Here is a 17215-nt window from a genome sequence, read left to right as displayed (position 1 = left end):
CTGCACAGATTGACCAGGTACTATCATCAGACCTCCCTGCCTACCTTCAATTGTTGGTGCAGTTCAGGTAAACTGTTCAAGCACTTTTTATCAGGAAAATGGGGTACCCTGTATCTTAATAAAATTCTCCTCCATGATGGAACCAAGTGAGCTGGAATTACCAGTTTGACTAAAATATGCTTGAACAGCACCAGATCGTTAGGGAAGCACCTTCTTTCATCCATCCAGCAAGAGTGCCTTGATGGCAAAGTGCAGTGTGTTTTCTTTCCTGGGCAGTATAAGGATTACAATCTTCTCAGTTCTTTAACACAAGACACATTGAACAGCATGAGCAGACTGTGTGTAAAACGCTATACTAAAATGTTTACAGATTGTTGTGAGCCAAGCCTGATTTGTATACTAGATATGCTCCGGAGCTAGCATATGAAATTAGGCTTGTTCCACCAGTGTCACAAAGTGACCCGTTCTTTTATACAGTGACCATGTATAGTCTGGAAGACTATACATGAAGATAGAAAGAAGACCCAAAGTACTCTCAATGGGCTTTATTATTTGAAAAACAGCATCAATCTAACTGAACAGAACAATCAATCTGAACTGCTAACAATATTTCAATTATGGCTAGCAACATCAACCCAGTGTTCCTAACGTGTGTGTGTGTGTGTGTGTGTGTGTGTGTGTGTGTGTGTGTGTGTGTGTGAAATCTTCCTAAAGCCTAACACCATTCTGATATAGATGGAAGAGAAGCGGGGGTGGGAGGTAAGGAAGGCACAGGAGTGGGGTGATTTGGGGAATCAGGAGTTAGTAGAGGGAAGAGGGAGGGGAAGAAAGGGGAAGGAAAGAGGATCCAAGGATGTAGAAGCAACATATTATCAGGGTCTGAAGTTTTGAGAGTGATGAAGCTTCAGATGGAGAAGAAGTGCTGGTGCTGGAGAACAGGAGCCTGGGGAGCGATGCAACCTTCAAGCAGTCAAGTAGGCTGGTGACAGATGCTCAGAGTAAAGAGGAGAGCGAGAGCACCATGACGGGGGGGCGGGTCTTGACTTCTCACTGTGCAGCAGAGGTCACAGACCCTTTTCCCTGGAGAGAGTTCCTGCTTTAGCCCCGCGGCTTTGAGCAGCCAACTCTGGGATCGCTTTTGACCAAAGATCTTCCTTTGATGTCCATTGTCTTTTAACTATTGAAATTAGCTCAGGATATTAGGTCAGTCTAGGGTAAACTTGGTATGAGTTCCATGTCTTGTTTGGGCAGAGTATTGTTCTATTGACATTCCCAAAGCAAATTTGCCTCTCTTGAGCTTGCAAATTGACATCTTCTTTTGTCTCCAGATTCTCTGGCCTGGTCTCCCAAAGAGTGTTAAAAGTCAAAAGGGGTTGTTTAAGAATGAAGAAGCTAAGCTATATGTGTGAGACCGCAATTAAATTACTTCTTGTGTACATCTATTTAGTGTGTGATTCTAAGAAAAAGAATGTTTAAAGTAACAGCAAAAGGGGTGCATGTTTGAGGCTAGTTAATCAATACATTTGACTAAGGCAGAACAATATAGGTGACATGATGAGCATCCTGTCAGTGGTGGTAAGGGATTAGCTACCCCCCCCCAAGACATTACCTGAGAGCAAGTTAATTTTTAGCATTTGGATACAGGAGACCAAGCCTGGCCATTGTGTCTCCATGAAGAAACAATGGTAGGTTACCCCTACCTTCACAAATCAATTACCAGAGACAGTCATGAGACCTGGGTGTCATGTACTGGTCAGTTCATCTGAATTCAGGCATTAACTGATTCCTTAATAAAATGGAATCAGACACAGGCCTGGATTCTACATAATTCTGGATTGGTAATCCTGGGGTTTAATGTTGGAGTCATGGTGTCCACAACAAGTTCTGAAGCCAAAAGGTGAGTGTGAAAATACTTCCCTTTGCAGAAGCTGTGATGATTCTTCCTCAACAGGACTTTTAATGCCTTTCGCAAATTCTTTTATATGGACAACAATCAAACTGACAGGTTTGTAATTTCCCTGATTTGGTACATACACCAAGGTCCTGACGTCGTAATTTGAGAACATCAGCTTTCCAGTTTAGTGAAACGAGCAGGGGAAGATGCTGCTGTGGGCCCAGAAGCACCACCACCACTGTAGAGAGCTACACTTGCACTACAAGCATTATTGCAGTTTTTGCCATTTGCCACATTGAGAAGAACAGAAACACACTTGGAACACAATCACGGTTCTCTACAGTTGTGCTGAGTTTAGCAATAAATCACATTTTAGTTAGGAGCTCCCTCAATTAATTTACAGTTTTACTGATCATTTACTTCCAGGTAAATGTGTAACTTACTTAGGGAATAAGTCCTACTTTGCTCAGTTGGGATTGCTCCCTAGTAAGTATGCATGCAAATGCATCCAAAGAGGTGCAATCCAATTAAAGTTTATTCCCACTAAGCCTGCAGCCAGGGCCTTTAAGATCCTAAGGGGCCTGGGAGACAGGATATTCATTTGAAGTACACACACTTTCTTCTCCCTGACTAACATACAGTGCAGTTCATGGTGGACAGCTCATTGAAAGTGTCGACTCAGTGTCCCACAGTGGTATAAAAGGCAAATTCCATGCTAGGGATCATTAGGAAGGGGATTGAAAATAACACTTAATATTATAATGCCCTAAATCATGGAAGACAAGTAAACATGTACACCTTCTACCCTGAGAGTCCATCCTTGCAGCATGTAGTGGTGGAGGTTGCTGTGCACACACTAAGGTGTGTAATGACTGCTGTGTCATTACTGCCATTATTCCCAATTCTATTACACACTAATGTGCATGCAACAATAGCCCCTGTCACCACGCACTGCAAGGATGGGTTCTCAGGGTGGAAGGGGTGTGTTGCGCGTGCATTCCTCTTCCATGGGTGGCAGGCTGCACTGTACGGCACTGCATTCTGTGTCAATGTAAGTTTTTTTTCAGTTTGAAAAAAAAAAGCAAGACACGTACACTTCAAAAACAACATGTTGACATCAATATGTTGATTATGTGTGTAGGTCAAACAGGACCACCATTGTACATTGAAATCAATGCTCCAATCAAAGGAATGTGGGCAGAGACCCAAACTACTAAAACAACCCTTGATCCTAAAGTTACATTTTAACTGGATAGTTTTACTGCCTTGAATCAAAATGATCCATCTGATTATTTCAACCACTGAAGCATAGTTTGGATGTAGGCTCCTCCCTCCTCCCACAAAGGCCCTGGCTGAAGCCCTAGATACATATGGGAAGGGATGGCTTCTGAGTAAATTCCTAACATAAGAACAGCCCTGCTGGATCAGGCACAAGGCCCACATCCTGTTTCACACAGTGGCCCACCAGATGCCTCTGGGGAGCCCACAGGCAAGAGGTATGTGCATGGCCTCTCTCCTGCTGTTGCTCCCCTACAACTGGTATTTAGAGGCATCATGCCTCTGAGGCTGGAGATGGCCCACAGACTAGTAGCCATTGATAGACCTGTCCACCATGAATCTGTCTAAGCCCCTTTAAAAGCCATCCAAGCTGGTGGCCATCACCACATCCCATAGCAAAGAATTCCACAGATTAATTATGTGCGGTATGAAAAAGTACTTTCTCTTGTTGGTCCCAAATTTTTCAACCTTCAGTTTCATGGGGTGACCCCTGGTTCTAGTGTTGTGTGAGAGGGAGATAAATTTCTCTCTGTCTACCCTCTCCACTCCATGCATAATTTTATACACCTCAATCATATCTCCCCTTAGTTGCCTCTTTTCCAAGTTAAAGAGCCCCAGATGCTGTAGCCTAGCCTCATAAGGAGGGTGCTCCAGGCCCCTGATCATTTTGGTTGCCCTCTTCTGCACCTTTTCCAGTTCTACAAAATCCTTCTTAAGATACAGTGACCAAAGCTGTATGCAGTACTCCAGATGTGGCCGCACCATAGATTTGTATAAGGGCATTATAATATTTATGTATTTATTTATTATAAACATTTAGTACACCGCCCACTCCAAAGACTCTGGGCAATGTACAAAAACATGCAAAGCAAGACAACATTAAAATTACATTAAGTAACTAACAAAAAAGAAAAAAACCAAATAGGTAACCTACAGGGCAAAAGCCTGGCGAAAAAGGAAAATCTTCAATAGAGATTTAAAAATCAGTAAGGAAGGGACTAAACGAATCTGAAGGGGAAGGGAGTTCCAGAGAAGTGGGGCAGCAACCGAAAAGGTCCTTTCACGGGTCCTTACACCCCGAACCTCTCGGAAATCAGGGACCAACAAAAGGGCCATCTGAGATGATCTGACCGGACGGGATGTAACTGGATGGGAGAGGCGAGTCTGTAGGTAGACAGGTGCCAAACCCCGCAAGGCTTTGAAGGTCAAAACCAGGACCTTAAATTGAACTCAGAAGCAAATAGGCAACCAGTGCAATGACTGCAGAAAAGGTGTTACCTGTCATATTTTCTGGCACCCATGAGTAGGTGAGCTGCTGCATTCTGGACCCGTTGTAGCTTCCCGATCGTCCTCAAAGGTAACCCTAGATAGAGAGCGTTACAATAATCTAAGTGGGAGATAACAAGGGCATGGGTCACTGTCATTAATGCCTGCCGATCAAGGTACTGTAAGGGTGTAATTGGTGAATCAGACAAAGCTGGGCAAAAGCACTTCTGGCCGCAGCCTCCTGTTGTAAATCTGTTAGCTCGGCTCACCCAACAGGATTTACAACGCCCTTCAGCACTCCCCCTGTGAGTTAACAGAAAGCAGCAGCGAAGCTATACGAAGGAAAATAAAAGGCTCACAAAGAAAATAGTAAATGAATTAAGTTCCCCTGAACTGAACTAGGTACCCCCCTCTAACAATAACTGAGTAATAACTGAAAATAAAACACAGAGCAAAGAATGAAAGAGCGAATGACACCAGAAACAAGTTATTAATGGAACAAAGCAGGAAAGCATAAAGGGCAAACTGGAATTCGGAAAAGTTAGGAATTCAGAATAGCACACAGACTGCAGTCAGTGACGTTGCTAACAGCATCTGAGCAATTGACAGACTGCTAAATATATATGGCTCAAGAGAACCAGCAGCCAATCAGGCTTCCCTGAGTCAGCACTTCTGCTTCCTCTCTTGTTATCTCCTGCGCCTGCCTGACTCCCACTGAGCTTGCCTCTTGAGATGTCTTCTCAAGACAGGTGAAATCCCAGGCTCCTCCTCATCAGAAATCATGTCTGGCAGCTGTTCCAAATCCTCAGCTCCAGAGTCTGGTCTCCCTGCAAAATCCTGTTGCTGTGCCTCTGAGCCCTCACTAGCAGGCAAATCCTCCTGCTCTGACTCTTCTGAGTCAGAAGTCTGAGCCATGACACCTCCACCTGCTGTTCAAGCAGGAGGCGTGAGTCCAAAAGGACCCCCAAATCATGACCAAGCTCCTTTGGGACAGCACAACCCCATCTAAAACAAGGTTCACATATTAATATTAGCATTTTTATTTTCAATCCCCTTTCTAATGATTATTAGCATGGAATTAGCCTTTTTCACAGCTGTCGCACACTGAGATGACATTTTCAATGAGCTGTCCACAACCCCAAGATCCCTCTCCTAGTCAGTCACCGAAAACTCAGATCCCATCCACGTATATGTGAAGTTGGTGTTTTTTGCTCTAATGTGCATCACTTAACACTTGCTTACACTGAACCGCATTTGCCATTTTGTCTCCCAGTCCCCCAGTTTGGAGAAATGTTTTTGGAGTTCCTCACAATCCATTGTGGATTTCACTACCATATATTGTTTAGTGTCACCTGCAAATTTGGCCACTTTGCTGGTCACCCCAACTTCTAGATCATTTATGAACAAGTTAAGGAGCACTGGTCCCAGTACTGGTCTCTGGGATACTCCAATTCCTACCTTCCTCCATTGTGAAAACTGTCCATTTATTCCTACTCTCTGTTTCCTGTCCTTCAACCATTTACCGATCCACACATGAACCTGTCCCCTTATTCCATGACTGCTAAGTTTACTCAAGAGCCATTGGTGGTGAACTTTATCAAAAGCTTTTTGGAAGTCCAAGTATACTATGTCAACCAGATCATCTTCATCCACATGCCTGTTGACACTCTCAAAGAACTCCAAAAGGTTAGTGAGGAAAGACCTTCCCTTGCAGAAGTAATGCTCATTCTCCTTCAGCAAGGCCTTTTCTTCTATATGCTTAACAATTTTATCCTTACGTATGCTTTCCATCTTACATGGAAGGAAGTAAACCTGAACATCTCTGAGTGGACAGAACAGGATCTAGCTGCAGGCAAACGTGGATTAAAACCTAACTAGCTTAACCCGCGCAGAGCATCTGCGTGCTAGTACTTGATTGCTCCCCTCACTCCCTGTCACAGCCCCCTTCAAGTCAGAGATCTCTTCACCCTCAGCTGAGCTGCACTCCTGCTCCTCCTCCTCCATCCAGTTGCTTCCATTCCCCTCACCCCTCCTGGTCACTCCTCCATCCCTTTACTCCACCCCCTCACCCCACTTGATCACAGCTGCAGCATTGCTGCCACCTGTTGGCCAAGTTGCAGCCCCCTATCCCAAGAAGCCTCCCCACCCTCACCCCATTCCTGCTCCTCCCCACAGCAGCAGCAGCGGTTGACTGGGCCCTTCCTCGCTGCTGCCATCGCCACGGCTGCTCGTCCCCCTCCACTTCAGTGCTAGAACTCTTGCACGCTCTACAGCATCTGTGCGTTAGTATTTGACTGCTCCCCTTACCTCAGAGATCTTCCCACCCTCACCTGAGCCGCACTCCTGCTCCTCCTCCTCCATCCCGTTGCTTCCATCCCCCTCACCCTTCTTGGTCGTGGTGGCAGCATTACTGCCGCCTATTGGCCAAGCTGCAGCCCCCTATCCCCAGAGACCTCCCCACTGTTTGAAGTTAAGGACTTTGTGCTGTCTCTTGTCTCAGACAGTGGAGGACCGACTAGTGAGTCAGAGGACTAGAGGGTCAAGACATTGGTCATCCCTTCTCTACTGCTCTGACACTATCCCTTTTGAAATGTAGATTGGTACTCTTAGGGATTAACTTCCTCCCTCTTTTCCCTACCTGTCCTTCTACCTTGCAACATGGCAAGCTCCACTCCCTGCACCATGTGTGCAGAGAAGATGCAGAATCCATCTGCATCCAGCTAGCTAGCTAGATTAGAGATCCTAACTCCTCACTTTCCTATCTAGAATGGAATTCCTTAATAAATGCCTTATATATTGATTTGAAACTATGAATTGGCTCCAAGTTACTTTACTCTCAGCATGACTAAGTAAATTCCGCTGCGTTGTGCCTCTGTGCACTCTGCTATAATGAAAAAGGGATTCTCTCATCCTCTATAATAAAACCCTTCAGCGTGATCCTGTGCCTGTCTTCGGCCCGTGTCTTTCTCGGCCGTTCTGGGCATACGCAGAGCGCATGCCCAGAACGACAGTGAAAGATACGGCCGTCCAGACACAGGCGGCCATGTTTTTAAGCGGCAGGGGGACCGGGGAAAAGTGAAGCAGCAGCTGGGGAACTGGGAGGGCTGAGCCGGCAGCGGGGGAACCGGGAGGGCTGTGAGAGTAGCCGCTCTCTCACTTGAAGCCACCAGTCAACCCCGCCGCCCCCCCACCTAATTAAGGGCCAAATCGGCCCAAACAATTGCCGCCGCCGCCGACCGCCGGCGTCCTTTGCACCCAAACCGCCAGTTCGGGCAGAGGCTTTGCAGAGAGAGGAGCTCTGTTTGTGAGCTTCTCTCTCCTTCTCAGATTATGGACCTTGATCGCCTGACTGACACGGGCCGAAGAAGGGGGTGAGCAGGACTCGGGCAGCTGGGCGGGTCGGCGGCGGCGGCAGTTGTTTGGGCCAATTTGGCCCTTTATCAGGTGGGGGGGGTGGAGGAAGAAGGAATAAAGGGGGGGGGGAATCTAGTGCCCGTTATTATAACGGGCTGAAAAATACTAGTCAAAGATAATTCCCAACACCCACCTTCACCTGAACCCCGCTCCGGCTCCCCTCTCCTGCAGCAGCAGCAGTGGTTGACCGGGCCATTCCTCACTGTTTCTGCCACCATGGCCACTAGTTCCCCTCAGGCTGCTGACCAGCCCGGGCCCATCCCTTGCCTACCTGCCTGCGACCATGGTCTCGGTAGCCCCAAACAGCAGCAGTGGTAGACTGAGCCCTTCCTTGCTGCTAGTCTATATATATAATTCTCCTAGGTGTGCCTTGGAATGTGCGTCCCGGCGCCCAGCTGATTGGCTGGGTGGCGGAGGCGCCTGATTGGTTGGGGCGCACCCAAGAGAATTGGCCGGGCGAGACTGTGGAGGCAAGGCAGAAGCACCTGATTGGGCAGTGGGGATTCCATATGCAGATAGGGAGAAGGAGGCAGATAGCAGCCATGGCAGCACTAGCAGCAAGGAAGGGCCCAGTCTACCACTGCCATTGGCTGCTATCTGCCTCCTTCTCCCTATCTGCATATGGAATCCCCACTGCCCAATCAGGTGCTTCTGCCTTGCCTCCACAGCCCTGCCCGGCCAATTCTCCTGGGTGCGGCCCAACCAATCAGGTGCCTCCGCCACCCAGCCAATCAGCTGGGCGCCGGGACGCACATTCCAAGGCACACCCAGGAGAATTATATATATAGATGCTCATCCTTCTTTGTTACACTGGAGTGTGGGAGCGTCTAAGACCTGACCCGTTCCTATGCCACAGCCGTAAGCTTGTGTTTAAGCGGTATAATTTCAGACTTCCAAATAGGATCTCATATAACTGAATGCTGTTCCTCCATACCAAAACAAACAAACAAACAAACATCTGAATAGGAAAGTGGGGGTCAGAAGGTGGTTTCTAGTCTACAGAGCAGCTGATTTCTTTGGCATCAGCCACCCTGGGTCTTTCTGCTGCACCTCTGGCTGAAGGCAAGAGCCTGGTCCCTGTCAACTGCCAAGGAAGGACCAGAAGGTTGCCATACCGTACATAACCTCACTTTCTCTCCTAACTGTGGATTTTAACTATATGCTGCTTTGGAAACCAATCCCGGTTCGAAAGCAGGAAACAACCAGTAATGTCTCTCTCGCTTTATTTGTCGGGTCGGGGGGTGTTTTGTGGGTGTTGGGGAAAACAGATATAAGCCCAGTCCTTTGCAGTCTGAAGTTGTATAGCCAGCTTTACCAGTTCCACGAGCATTAGTTCTGAGAACCAGTTTGTGGCTTACCTAAACCCACCACTCAACTGGCTTCATACTCTGCAGGAACCGGAAGCCGGGCCTCTCACATCTTGACCCGTTCATTCACATTTGGGAAAGAAAAAGCAGGCCTTTCACTTCTTGGCCTGAACAAACCCAGCCTGAAAGATGGAAATGTACATTCATAAAAACATCGCTTCCCCCTTCTGAGGAGCAGAGGCGTCTGCAGAGGTCCACCTAGGTAATTTTGGACCCTGGACCTAAAGGCCTTTGTAGGCCTGGTTTGTGTACAAACCACATCACCCAGGACAGTCTAAAGAGGATTTGGGGAGCTACCTAACGGAGGAGCAGGGAAATGAATAGCAAGCCAAATGTTGCTGATTTGAATCCCTGCTGGAAATGTTTCCAGACTATGGGAAACACCTATATTGGGCAGCAGCGATATAGGAAGATGCTGAAAGGCATCGTCTTATACTGCGTGGGAGGAGGCAATGGTAAATCCCTCCTGTATTCTACCAAAGACAACCACACCACAGGGCTCTGTGGTCGTCAAGAGTCGACACTCACTCGACAGCACACTTTACCTTTAGCGGGCGTGTGTGGAGGCCCTGGACTTCGGCCCGAAGTCCAGGGGTAAAAGCACCTCTGGGCCGCCGCTGCGGAGCCTCCCAAGCAGTAGAGGCCGCTGCGGAGCCAGGGACACTCACCGGCTGACTTGAGACGGGAAGGGCCTGGCTGAGACGGAGGAGGCGTGGCTGAGGCGGGACTTTCCCCGTTATCTTTATCGCGGCCTTGCGTGTCCTGCCCTGCTTTCCGCGTGCTCTTGAAACTAGCCGCCTCCTTCCGTGCCACTAGGGAAGCCCGGTGGCTTTGGGTCCCTTCGCTCTTCCAATGGCGACTCCCGGGGCTGAGGAAGATGCTTTTGGCCGCTACCGCTCCCCTCTTGTCTCGCGTTACGCCAGCCCTGATATGGCCTTTAACTTCAGCGAGAGGAAGAAGTTCGGCACCTGGCGGCGACTTTGGCTCTACCTGGCTCAGGCTGAGAAGGTGAGTGTCGGCGCCTCGCTCCTGTCAGCCCGCCCGCCCGTCAAGTGGTGGGGAGGAGGAGGTGGTGGTAGCGGCCGCTCTTTCTTTCTCTCTCCCTTGACCGAGCCTGCTTAACTCGGCTTCCTAGACGCAACGGGGGCCCATCTCCCTTTATAAATATAGATGCGCTGAAGTGGAATGTTCTCCTCACCTCTGCCTCTGCTTGACATACCTGGTTACATTCCTTCTTTCACACAACGATTAAAAGGACAGGGATTCTGCCCTGTGTTTTCTCTCCTATTAATAATCATCTTCTCCACCTAATCCCTTAGTTATTAGAAGAACCCCACTCTGCTTGTTAGTTCTCTTTGTGCACCTATAGAAACTTGAAATATCGCTTCCCATGCTTGGTTCAAGCTGCTTTCCTTCATGCCTCCTGTTTCTCCTCTTAGAACTAAGGAACTTAAGCTATTTTCTTCACACGTGAACTTCTGCTGCATTTCAAGGAATGCAGCACATCTGCGTGCCCCATGCTACTGTGTTTTTCTCCCTTCCTTTGTCTGGAGTGTATGCCTCATATTGACAAAATGTCGTGGCTGTTATTCATATTTATTTGTGAGAAGACTGAATGATATATGTTAAGGGAGACCCTATGCAGAGACGCCCTATCCTGAAGTTCACAAACTCAAGTTGCATTGTTTTTTGCAATATTGGTATTCCCTCTGTGATGAAGGGATATTGTGGCACCGTAAAAACACAGGAGTGTTCAGCATCAATAGCCACTAGGATCTGGAGCTCTGCAAGTAACTTCATGAATTTGTATTTACATTGTAATGCAATTTAACTGAATGTGAATTGAGTTAATGTGTTACATACAGTTCTTCATTCCTGACAGGGATCTAAGATACTTCTTATAGGATTGTTCCTCGAAAAGTTCCGTCTAATTCTTGTTTAATTTTTCAGTAAGTGTCTGTACAAGGGATACTTCAGACTATCAGAACCAGAGAGCCAGCATGGTGTAGTGGACTAGGGAAACCCCCACTCAAATTCCCACTCAGCCATTAAACTCTGGGTGACTCTGAGCCAGTCAATTCTCTCTCGGCTTAACCTACCTCACAGGGTTGTTGTGAGGAAAATGTAACCATGTACACCATTCTGGGCTCCTTGGAGGGAGAACAAGATATAAAAATAAAATAAATAAATTACATACAACTGTACGATACAAATGATATACAACCATTCAGTTATTCTTTTGTTATCTAATTACCAAATGCTGATTCTGTTCTTGTATAGTGTTATCTTTATCATTCAATAATCTGTTTGCATATTATAAAGCTAATAAAGTTTTCAGAACAGAAAGAAGATATCTGCATACCTTGCCTGCATATGCTTCGGATGAGAAGAGTAACAGTATGGGTGGTGGTTGGGGTATGAGTGAAGTGTCGCCAGCAGTGTTCCCTCTAACAGGGATTCCCAAATGTTGTTGACTACAACTCCCAGAACCCACAGCTGCAATGGCTTTTGTTTGGGGATTATAGGAGTTGTAGTCAACAACATCTGGGAATCTCTGTTAGAGGGAACACTGGTCCCCAGCTGCATGTTTAATTTGGGATGTGGTGAGGGGAAGAAGAATCAACTAAGTCTGACCCTCATGCTTTCTCCCTTTGGCAGAACTACTCACCCAAAGAAGCAAAGTGACTTGGAAACAATTGTCAATTTTTATGCTGCCCATTTCCTGCGTTTTCTGAAATGGTTTCAAGTGACCTTTCCTATTACTTCTAAGAGTTGGGAGAGGGAAGTATATACACGTCTGTGATGTCCATCAACATAAATTAGGAAGAGCAGCCTTGACATGCTAGCATTTCCAAATAAAGTAGAAAAAGTTTAAGCAAACAGATTTCAGAGCTGTTAGATACTGTATCTTGATAATGGTTGATCAACACTGAAGTTTGCATTTTGTGACTTGTCTGTGTCGCACATCTCCAGCAGCTCTTGCTCTTTGCTGCCTGTGTTCTGAATAATGTTTACAAGGTCACTAGAGTGGTATGTTGCAAATGTGTACATTTCACTCTATTCAATATATCTGACGTCAAGGAGGGAGTAGCAAATCTTGTAATACGTTGGTTACACAATTCTCCTGCACCACCGTCTAAATTGTACTTAGACACTGGATGGGTTTTCAGGTCACGTTTTATATGCCCCATTGCTAAATCAGCAAAGAAGAGACAGACCCGGGCTATCAACACTTTATGGCATGAGTTCTGCTTTGCAAACAGGTTTTGTAAGACAAAAGTAAACAAAGTGGATGTTGATCTTGTTAGCAAATGTTAAATTCATTTCCAACCATAGTGAAATCAGTCTTTTGCCCAAAAATCTTTAGTTTCCTTTATTGTAAAGTTGTCTGTCCTAGGTGGCCAAATCTCTGCTAGAGATGTCTCAATGAAAATGAGAAGCTTGGGATTCCTTTGTGATCCAGGTTGTGGCCCACCGATTTAAGGTGATCCATAGACAAACTAGCCCTGGAGATTGTTTTGCTGCCTGTACACCTTTTCCAGAACATGCTGAAGCTCCGCATATATTGTTTTGTTTAAATACTGTGCCATATATTCTGTGTTTCAATATTAATTTAATCATAAGGTCTGCCTCAGACAAAAAGTTTACAGGTCTGCAAGTAATGTCTATGGAGCTTGAAATAAAGATGGGTGTAGGTGTAGCATCTCAGCATACTGAAGTCTAGATGAAATACTGGGAATACAAGGTATCCCAGGAAAATCATAGGCATTTTAGGACAGGGATATAAAGAGAGTACACCCAGACTGATGCATTCAGCCGAGTGCTCAAATTTCAGAGGAGCCAAAGGAAGTCAGATCTGCTCATCAGTTTTGCTGGCTACTTTAGCTACTGTTTATGACGTTAACAGGAGCCATGAATTGGCTAAAATTAGAAGTGGGGCTTAATTAGCAACCCACCACCACCATTCTTCCCGCCCCCACCAATAATTCAAGAACTACCTCCGCTCATTCCCTAACCCTGATTGTGTTTCAACACTGTACAGTTCTCATGCACCTGCTGCCATGGTTCCCTCTTAAATTGTGCTGTGTTTCTGGATTGGAAAAGACAGTAGGGTGCAATTCATATGGCATCCCAGCATTGAATATGGGGAACAGGCATGTTGGATAATGCAGTGGAACTGGTGGATTAGAGCTAGAGTTAGACAAGTTGAGCAAGAAGTTAGGCAGCCATTTTGCTCAAATATTATTTCCAATGCTTCATTAATTATCATACTTGCTAACTAACATTTTGCTCAGTTAGCATGGGATTAAGTATGATAATTAGCAAAGAAGCACCTTTTAAAAGTGGCGATTCTCTTTATTTAGCAGGGGAGAGCAACTGGCCCTGTCCAAGCACAGCATCCCTCCAGTGGCTGTTGTTGATGTCTATCTTATGGTTTTTTTTAAAGATTGTGAGCCCTTTGGGGCAGGGAGCCCTTCTCTCTCTCTCGGAACTTTTGTTGAAATGCAGTGTATAAGTATTAGTCGTCATCATCCTTCAGTCCATAACCTTATTAGAGGAAGGATGACAGGAGGATTCTTAAGGAAAAGAGGGAGGAAGCTGAAAATACAAGGGACAGGAGGAGGATTTGAGGGGGGAAATCTTCCTCCTGTTGAGAGGAAGAATGGACAGGCAAAGGAGTTCTGAAAGCAAAAAGAGCAGGGAGTAACAATGATGTTGACAGTGGGAATCCCTAGTACATTTTGGAATTGTAATATCTATTGTATTATTTTATCAGGAACATAGGAAGCTGCCTTATACCAAGTCAGACCATTGGTCTGTCTTGCTCAGTATTGTCTATACAGACTGGCAGCGGCTTCTCCAAGGACTAGCAGCAGGAGTCTCTTTGGCCCTATCTTAGAGATGCCAGGGAGGGAACGTGGAACCTTCTGCATGCAAGCAGGCAGGTGCTCTTCCCAGAGCAGCCGCTCCCCTAAGGGGAATATCTTATAGTGCTCACATGTAGTCTCCCATTCAAATTCAACCAGGGCAGACCCTGCTTAGCAAAGGGGACAATTCATGTTTGCTGCCATAAGACCAGCTCTCCTCCCTCTGTCTGTGGTATCTGAATAGAACCATGTTTTCAGAAAGCACAGCACATGTTATTGTAACGCATGCTCTAGTGTGAGAAGGGAGACTGTTATTTTTATCTGGATGTTCACATTCCTTAGAAGTTGCAACCCTGTGATCATGCTCTTCAGCTGGAAATGAAGAGACAGTCACACAGTGCACCTGTTTTGTTCTCTCAAGGCTCTGTCAGATTGTTAGCAAAGATGATCACCAATAGTTTCTCCCTTCAGTCGGTCATTTGATATATTTCCAGTCAGGTGGATCATATCCAGTGAAGAGTAAATAATGGGCTGCATCCAAACTGAGTTAGTCATGAATAAGCACCACTGAAATAATGAGTCAATTTAGTCACGACTAACTTCAGTCCCATTAATTTCCATGAGACTTAGTCTGGATGCTGCCTAACATGTATACAGGGATGGATCCAGCAGGAAGTAATGGAAGTGGGGGCAGCAATTTAAAAAATATGAATAATTTTCCATATAGTATATAACTTTTCCCCATATGCAAATGTTTCATTTTAAAAGACAACTGCAGAAAAAAGAATATTCTAATACTATTTAAATGGGTCTACTCTAAACAGGACTAATATCAGGTACAATCAGGGCTTGGGAAATGCACTCGTCTGCTCGTCCATGACAAATGCAAAACGAGCCTGATAAGTGGAAATGTTGGCTGTCAGTGCCGAGAATTTGCTCCCTGTACTACTACAGCCAATGTGTGGTGCTCCTCCTGGTTGCAGGGGGGACAGGGAGCATTCCTGGTCCTTCTCTCTCCCACTTCTGCTCATTTAAGCAGTGGTATTTCCCCAGGAGGAATACCTCCGCTTTAGTGGCCATCAGGGCGGGGGAAGAAGCACAGTGATGTGAACCAGCCCCACCAAGCGGGATTGGTTCCCCCCACTACCGCACTTCTTTCCTGTCACCAGCTTATTCCCCCGCCAACAAGTGGAGAGGAGCAGGCAGGGGAGTGAAATGCAGTTGTCGCAACCAGCCCTAACAAGTGGGAAGGATTCCTCCCCAGTTGCTGGGGTTGGTTCCTGCCGCTGTGCTTCCTCCTGGAGGAATGTCCCTGCTTAGGTAAGCAGCAGTGTGGGAGGGGGAAAAGAAGGGACAGGGGACACACCTCTCCACTTGCTGTGGCTTTTAGTGTTGCCGCCACACTTTCCCCCTGCCGCCTGGGCCTGCCAAAGCAGCAGCTAGCATTCCTCACCACTTGCAGGTGAGAGGTACCCAACATTGCTCTGCTTGTTTCTCCCCACACTACCCATTGCTCTAGTTTCTTCTTCCTTGGCTTCCTCCCTCCCACTCCTGCTGTCTTGATTCTCCAGGAGGAGAAAAAGAGGGGAGTGTGGCAGGAGGAGGATTATCTGCAGGTCAGTATGTTCAGAATTTCTTTTAAAAAAATAACAATTTCAACCTTTCCCTGAGCATATTTTGAAGTGAAAGGTAAGTGCATTCCACTAATATAGTGGCAGGGTTGCCCATGTAAAACTTGGTATCTGTGGCTAAGTGGGAAGCATGTTGTTTAGATTTTCTTCTAAAAATGCAAAACAAAAAATTCAACCTTTCCCTGAACAATAGTGCTGTTGGGCCATATGTGTGTAGATAGATATAGAGAGCTTGTAACACTCACTCACTCACTCACACTCACTCACTCACTTTACTTCTGAATAAGGTCAGTTGCAGACATGAGCTTTATTCAGACATTATATTGTACAAGTTTACAGATGTCTGCACATTTGTGCATGTTTGTGTGAATGACTGTGGATTTTGCATGCAGAAAACCTCAGCCTGTGGCTTTTCCAACTAAAAAGATTACAGGACCCAGCAAGTGCAGATTAGACTTTTAGGATCTCTCTGCAGAGGCCTGCCTAGATCATGGGTTCTCAGACTTGGAGCCCCAGCCGCTGCTGGACTACAGCTTCTTACACAGCCCAAATACAGGTGAAACTCGGAAAATTAGAATATCGTGCAAAAGTCCATTAATTTCAGTAATGCAAATTAAAAGGTGAAACTGATATATGAGACAGACGCATTACATGCAAAGCGAGATAAGTCAAGCCTTAATTTGTTATAATTGTGATGATCATGGCGTACAGCTCATGAAAACCCCAAATCCACAATCCCAGAACATTAGAATATTACATGGAACCAAGAAGACAAGGATTGTAGAATAGAACAATATCGGACCTCCGAAAAGTATACAGTGTACTGTGCTTGATTGGCCAGCAAACTCGCCTGACCTGACCCCATAGAGAATCTATGGGGCATTGCCAAGAGAAGGATGAGAGACATGAGACCAAACAATGCAGAAGAGCTGAAGGCCGCTAATGAAGCATCCTGGTCTTCCATAACACCTCATCAGTGCCACAGGCTGATAGCATCCATGCCACGCCGCATTGAGGCAGTAATTGCTGCAAAAGGGGCCCAAACCAAGTACTGAATACATATGCATGCTTATACTTTGCAGAGGTCCGATATTGTTCTATTTACAATCCTTGTTTTATTGGTTTCATGTAATATTCTAATTTTCTGGGATTGTGGATTTGGGGTTCTCATGAGCTGTACGCCATGATCATCACAATTATAACAAATTAAGGTTTGACTTATCTCGCTTTGCATGTAATGCGTCTGTCTCATATATCAGTTTCACCTTTTAATTTGCATTACTGAAATTAATGGACTTTTGCATGATATTCTAATTTTCCGAGTTTCACCTGTAGCCTTTGGCCATTGAGGCTGGGGATGACTGATGGGAAATGTAGCAGTTCAGCAGTAGGCAGGACCCCAAATTTGAGAACCCAGGTCCCAGATGGCTATGTGTCTTTCTCAGCAATAGAGTCGGAGTTCTCTTGTTTGTAGTTCAACAACATCTGAAGACCCAA

The 17215-nt window shown here is 46.0% G+C and overlaps 1 protein-coding gene and 1 long non-coding RNA gene across 6 annotated transcripts in view; one reads left to right on the top strand and one right to left on the bottom strand.

Moving 5' to 3' along the window:
• Positions 1 to 10024, bottom strand: part of LOC128327478 (uncharacterized) — a 94768-nt gene extending 84744 nt beyond the window's left edge. For 3 of the 4 annotated variants that reach the window (XR_008308626.1, XR_008308628.1, XR_008308625.1), the window contains exons 1-2: positions 9888 to 10024; positions 4451 to 4535 (exon numbers count right to left, since the gene is read on the bottom strand). This is a non-coding gene — a long non-coding RNA (uncharacterized LOC128327478). Of the gene's footprint in view, positions 1 to 4450; positions 4536 to 9764 lie in introns of all 4 variants that reach the window. The other variant, XR_008308627.1, reaches the window with a different exon arrangement.
• Positions 9935 to 17215, top strand: part of ADSL (adenylosuccinate lyase) — a 29376-nt gene continuing 22095 nt past the window's right edge. Inside the window, exon 1 of one of the 2 annotated variants that reach the window (XM_053256280.1) lies at positions 9935 to 10227. In XM_053256280.1, coding sequence (XP_053112255.1) covers positions 10072 to 10227 — 156 coding nt within the window. In that variant the 5' untranslated portion in view covers positions 9935 to 10071. The remainder of the gene's footprint in view (positions 10228 to 17215) is intronic. The other variant, XM_053256281.1, reaches the window with a different exon arrangement.

Source organism: Hemicordylus capensis, chromosome 5, assembly GCF_027244095.1.
Source record: "Hemicordylus capensis ecotype Gifberg chromosome 5, rHemCap1.1.pri, whole genome shotgun sequence".
In the NCBI taxonomy this organism is placed as follows: domain Eukaryota; kingdom Metazoa; phylum Chordata; class Lepidosauria; order Squamata; family Cordylidae; genus Hemicordylus; species Hemicordylus capensis.
Note: the sequence above shows the minus strand (reverse complement) of the source record. Positions and strands in the feature narration are given on the sequence as shown.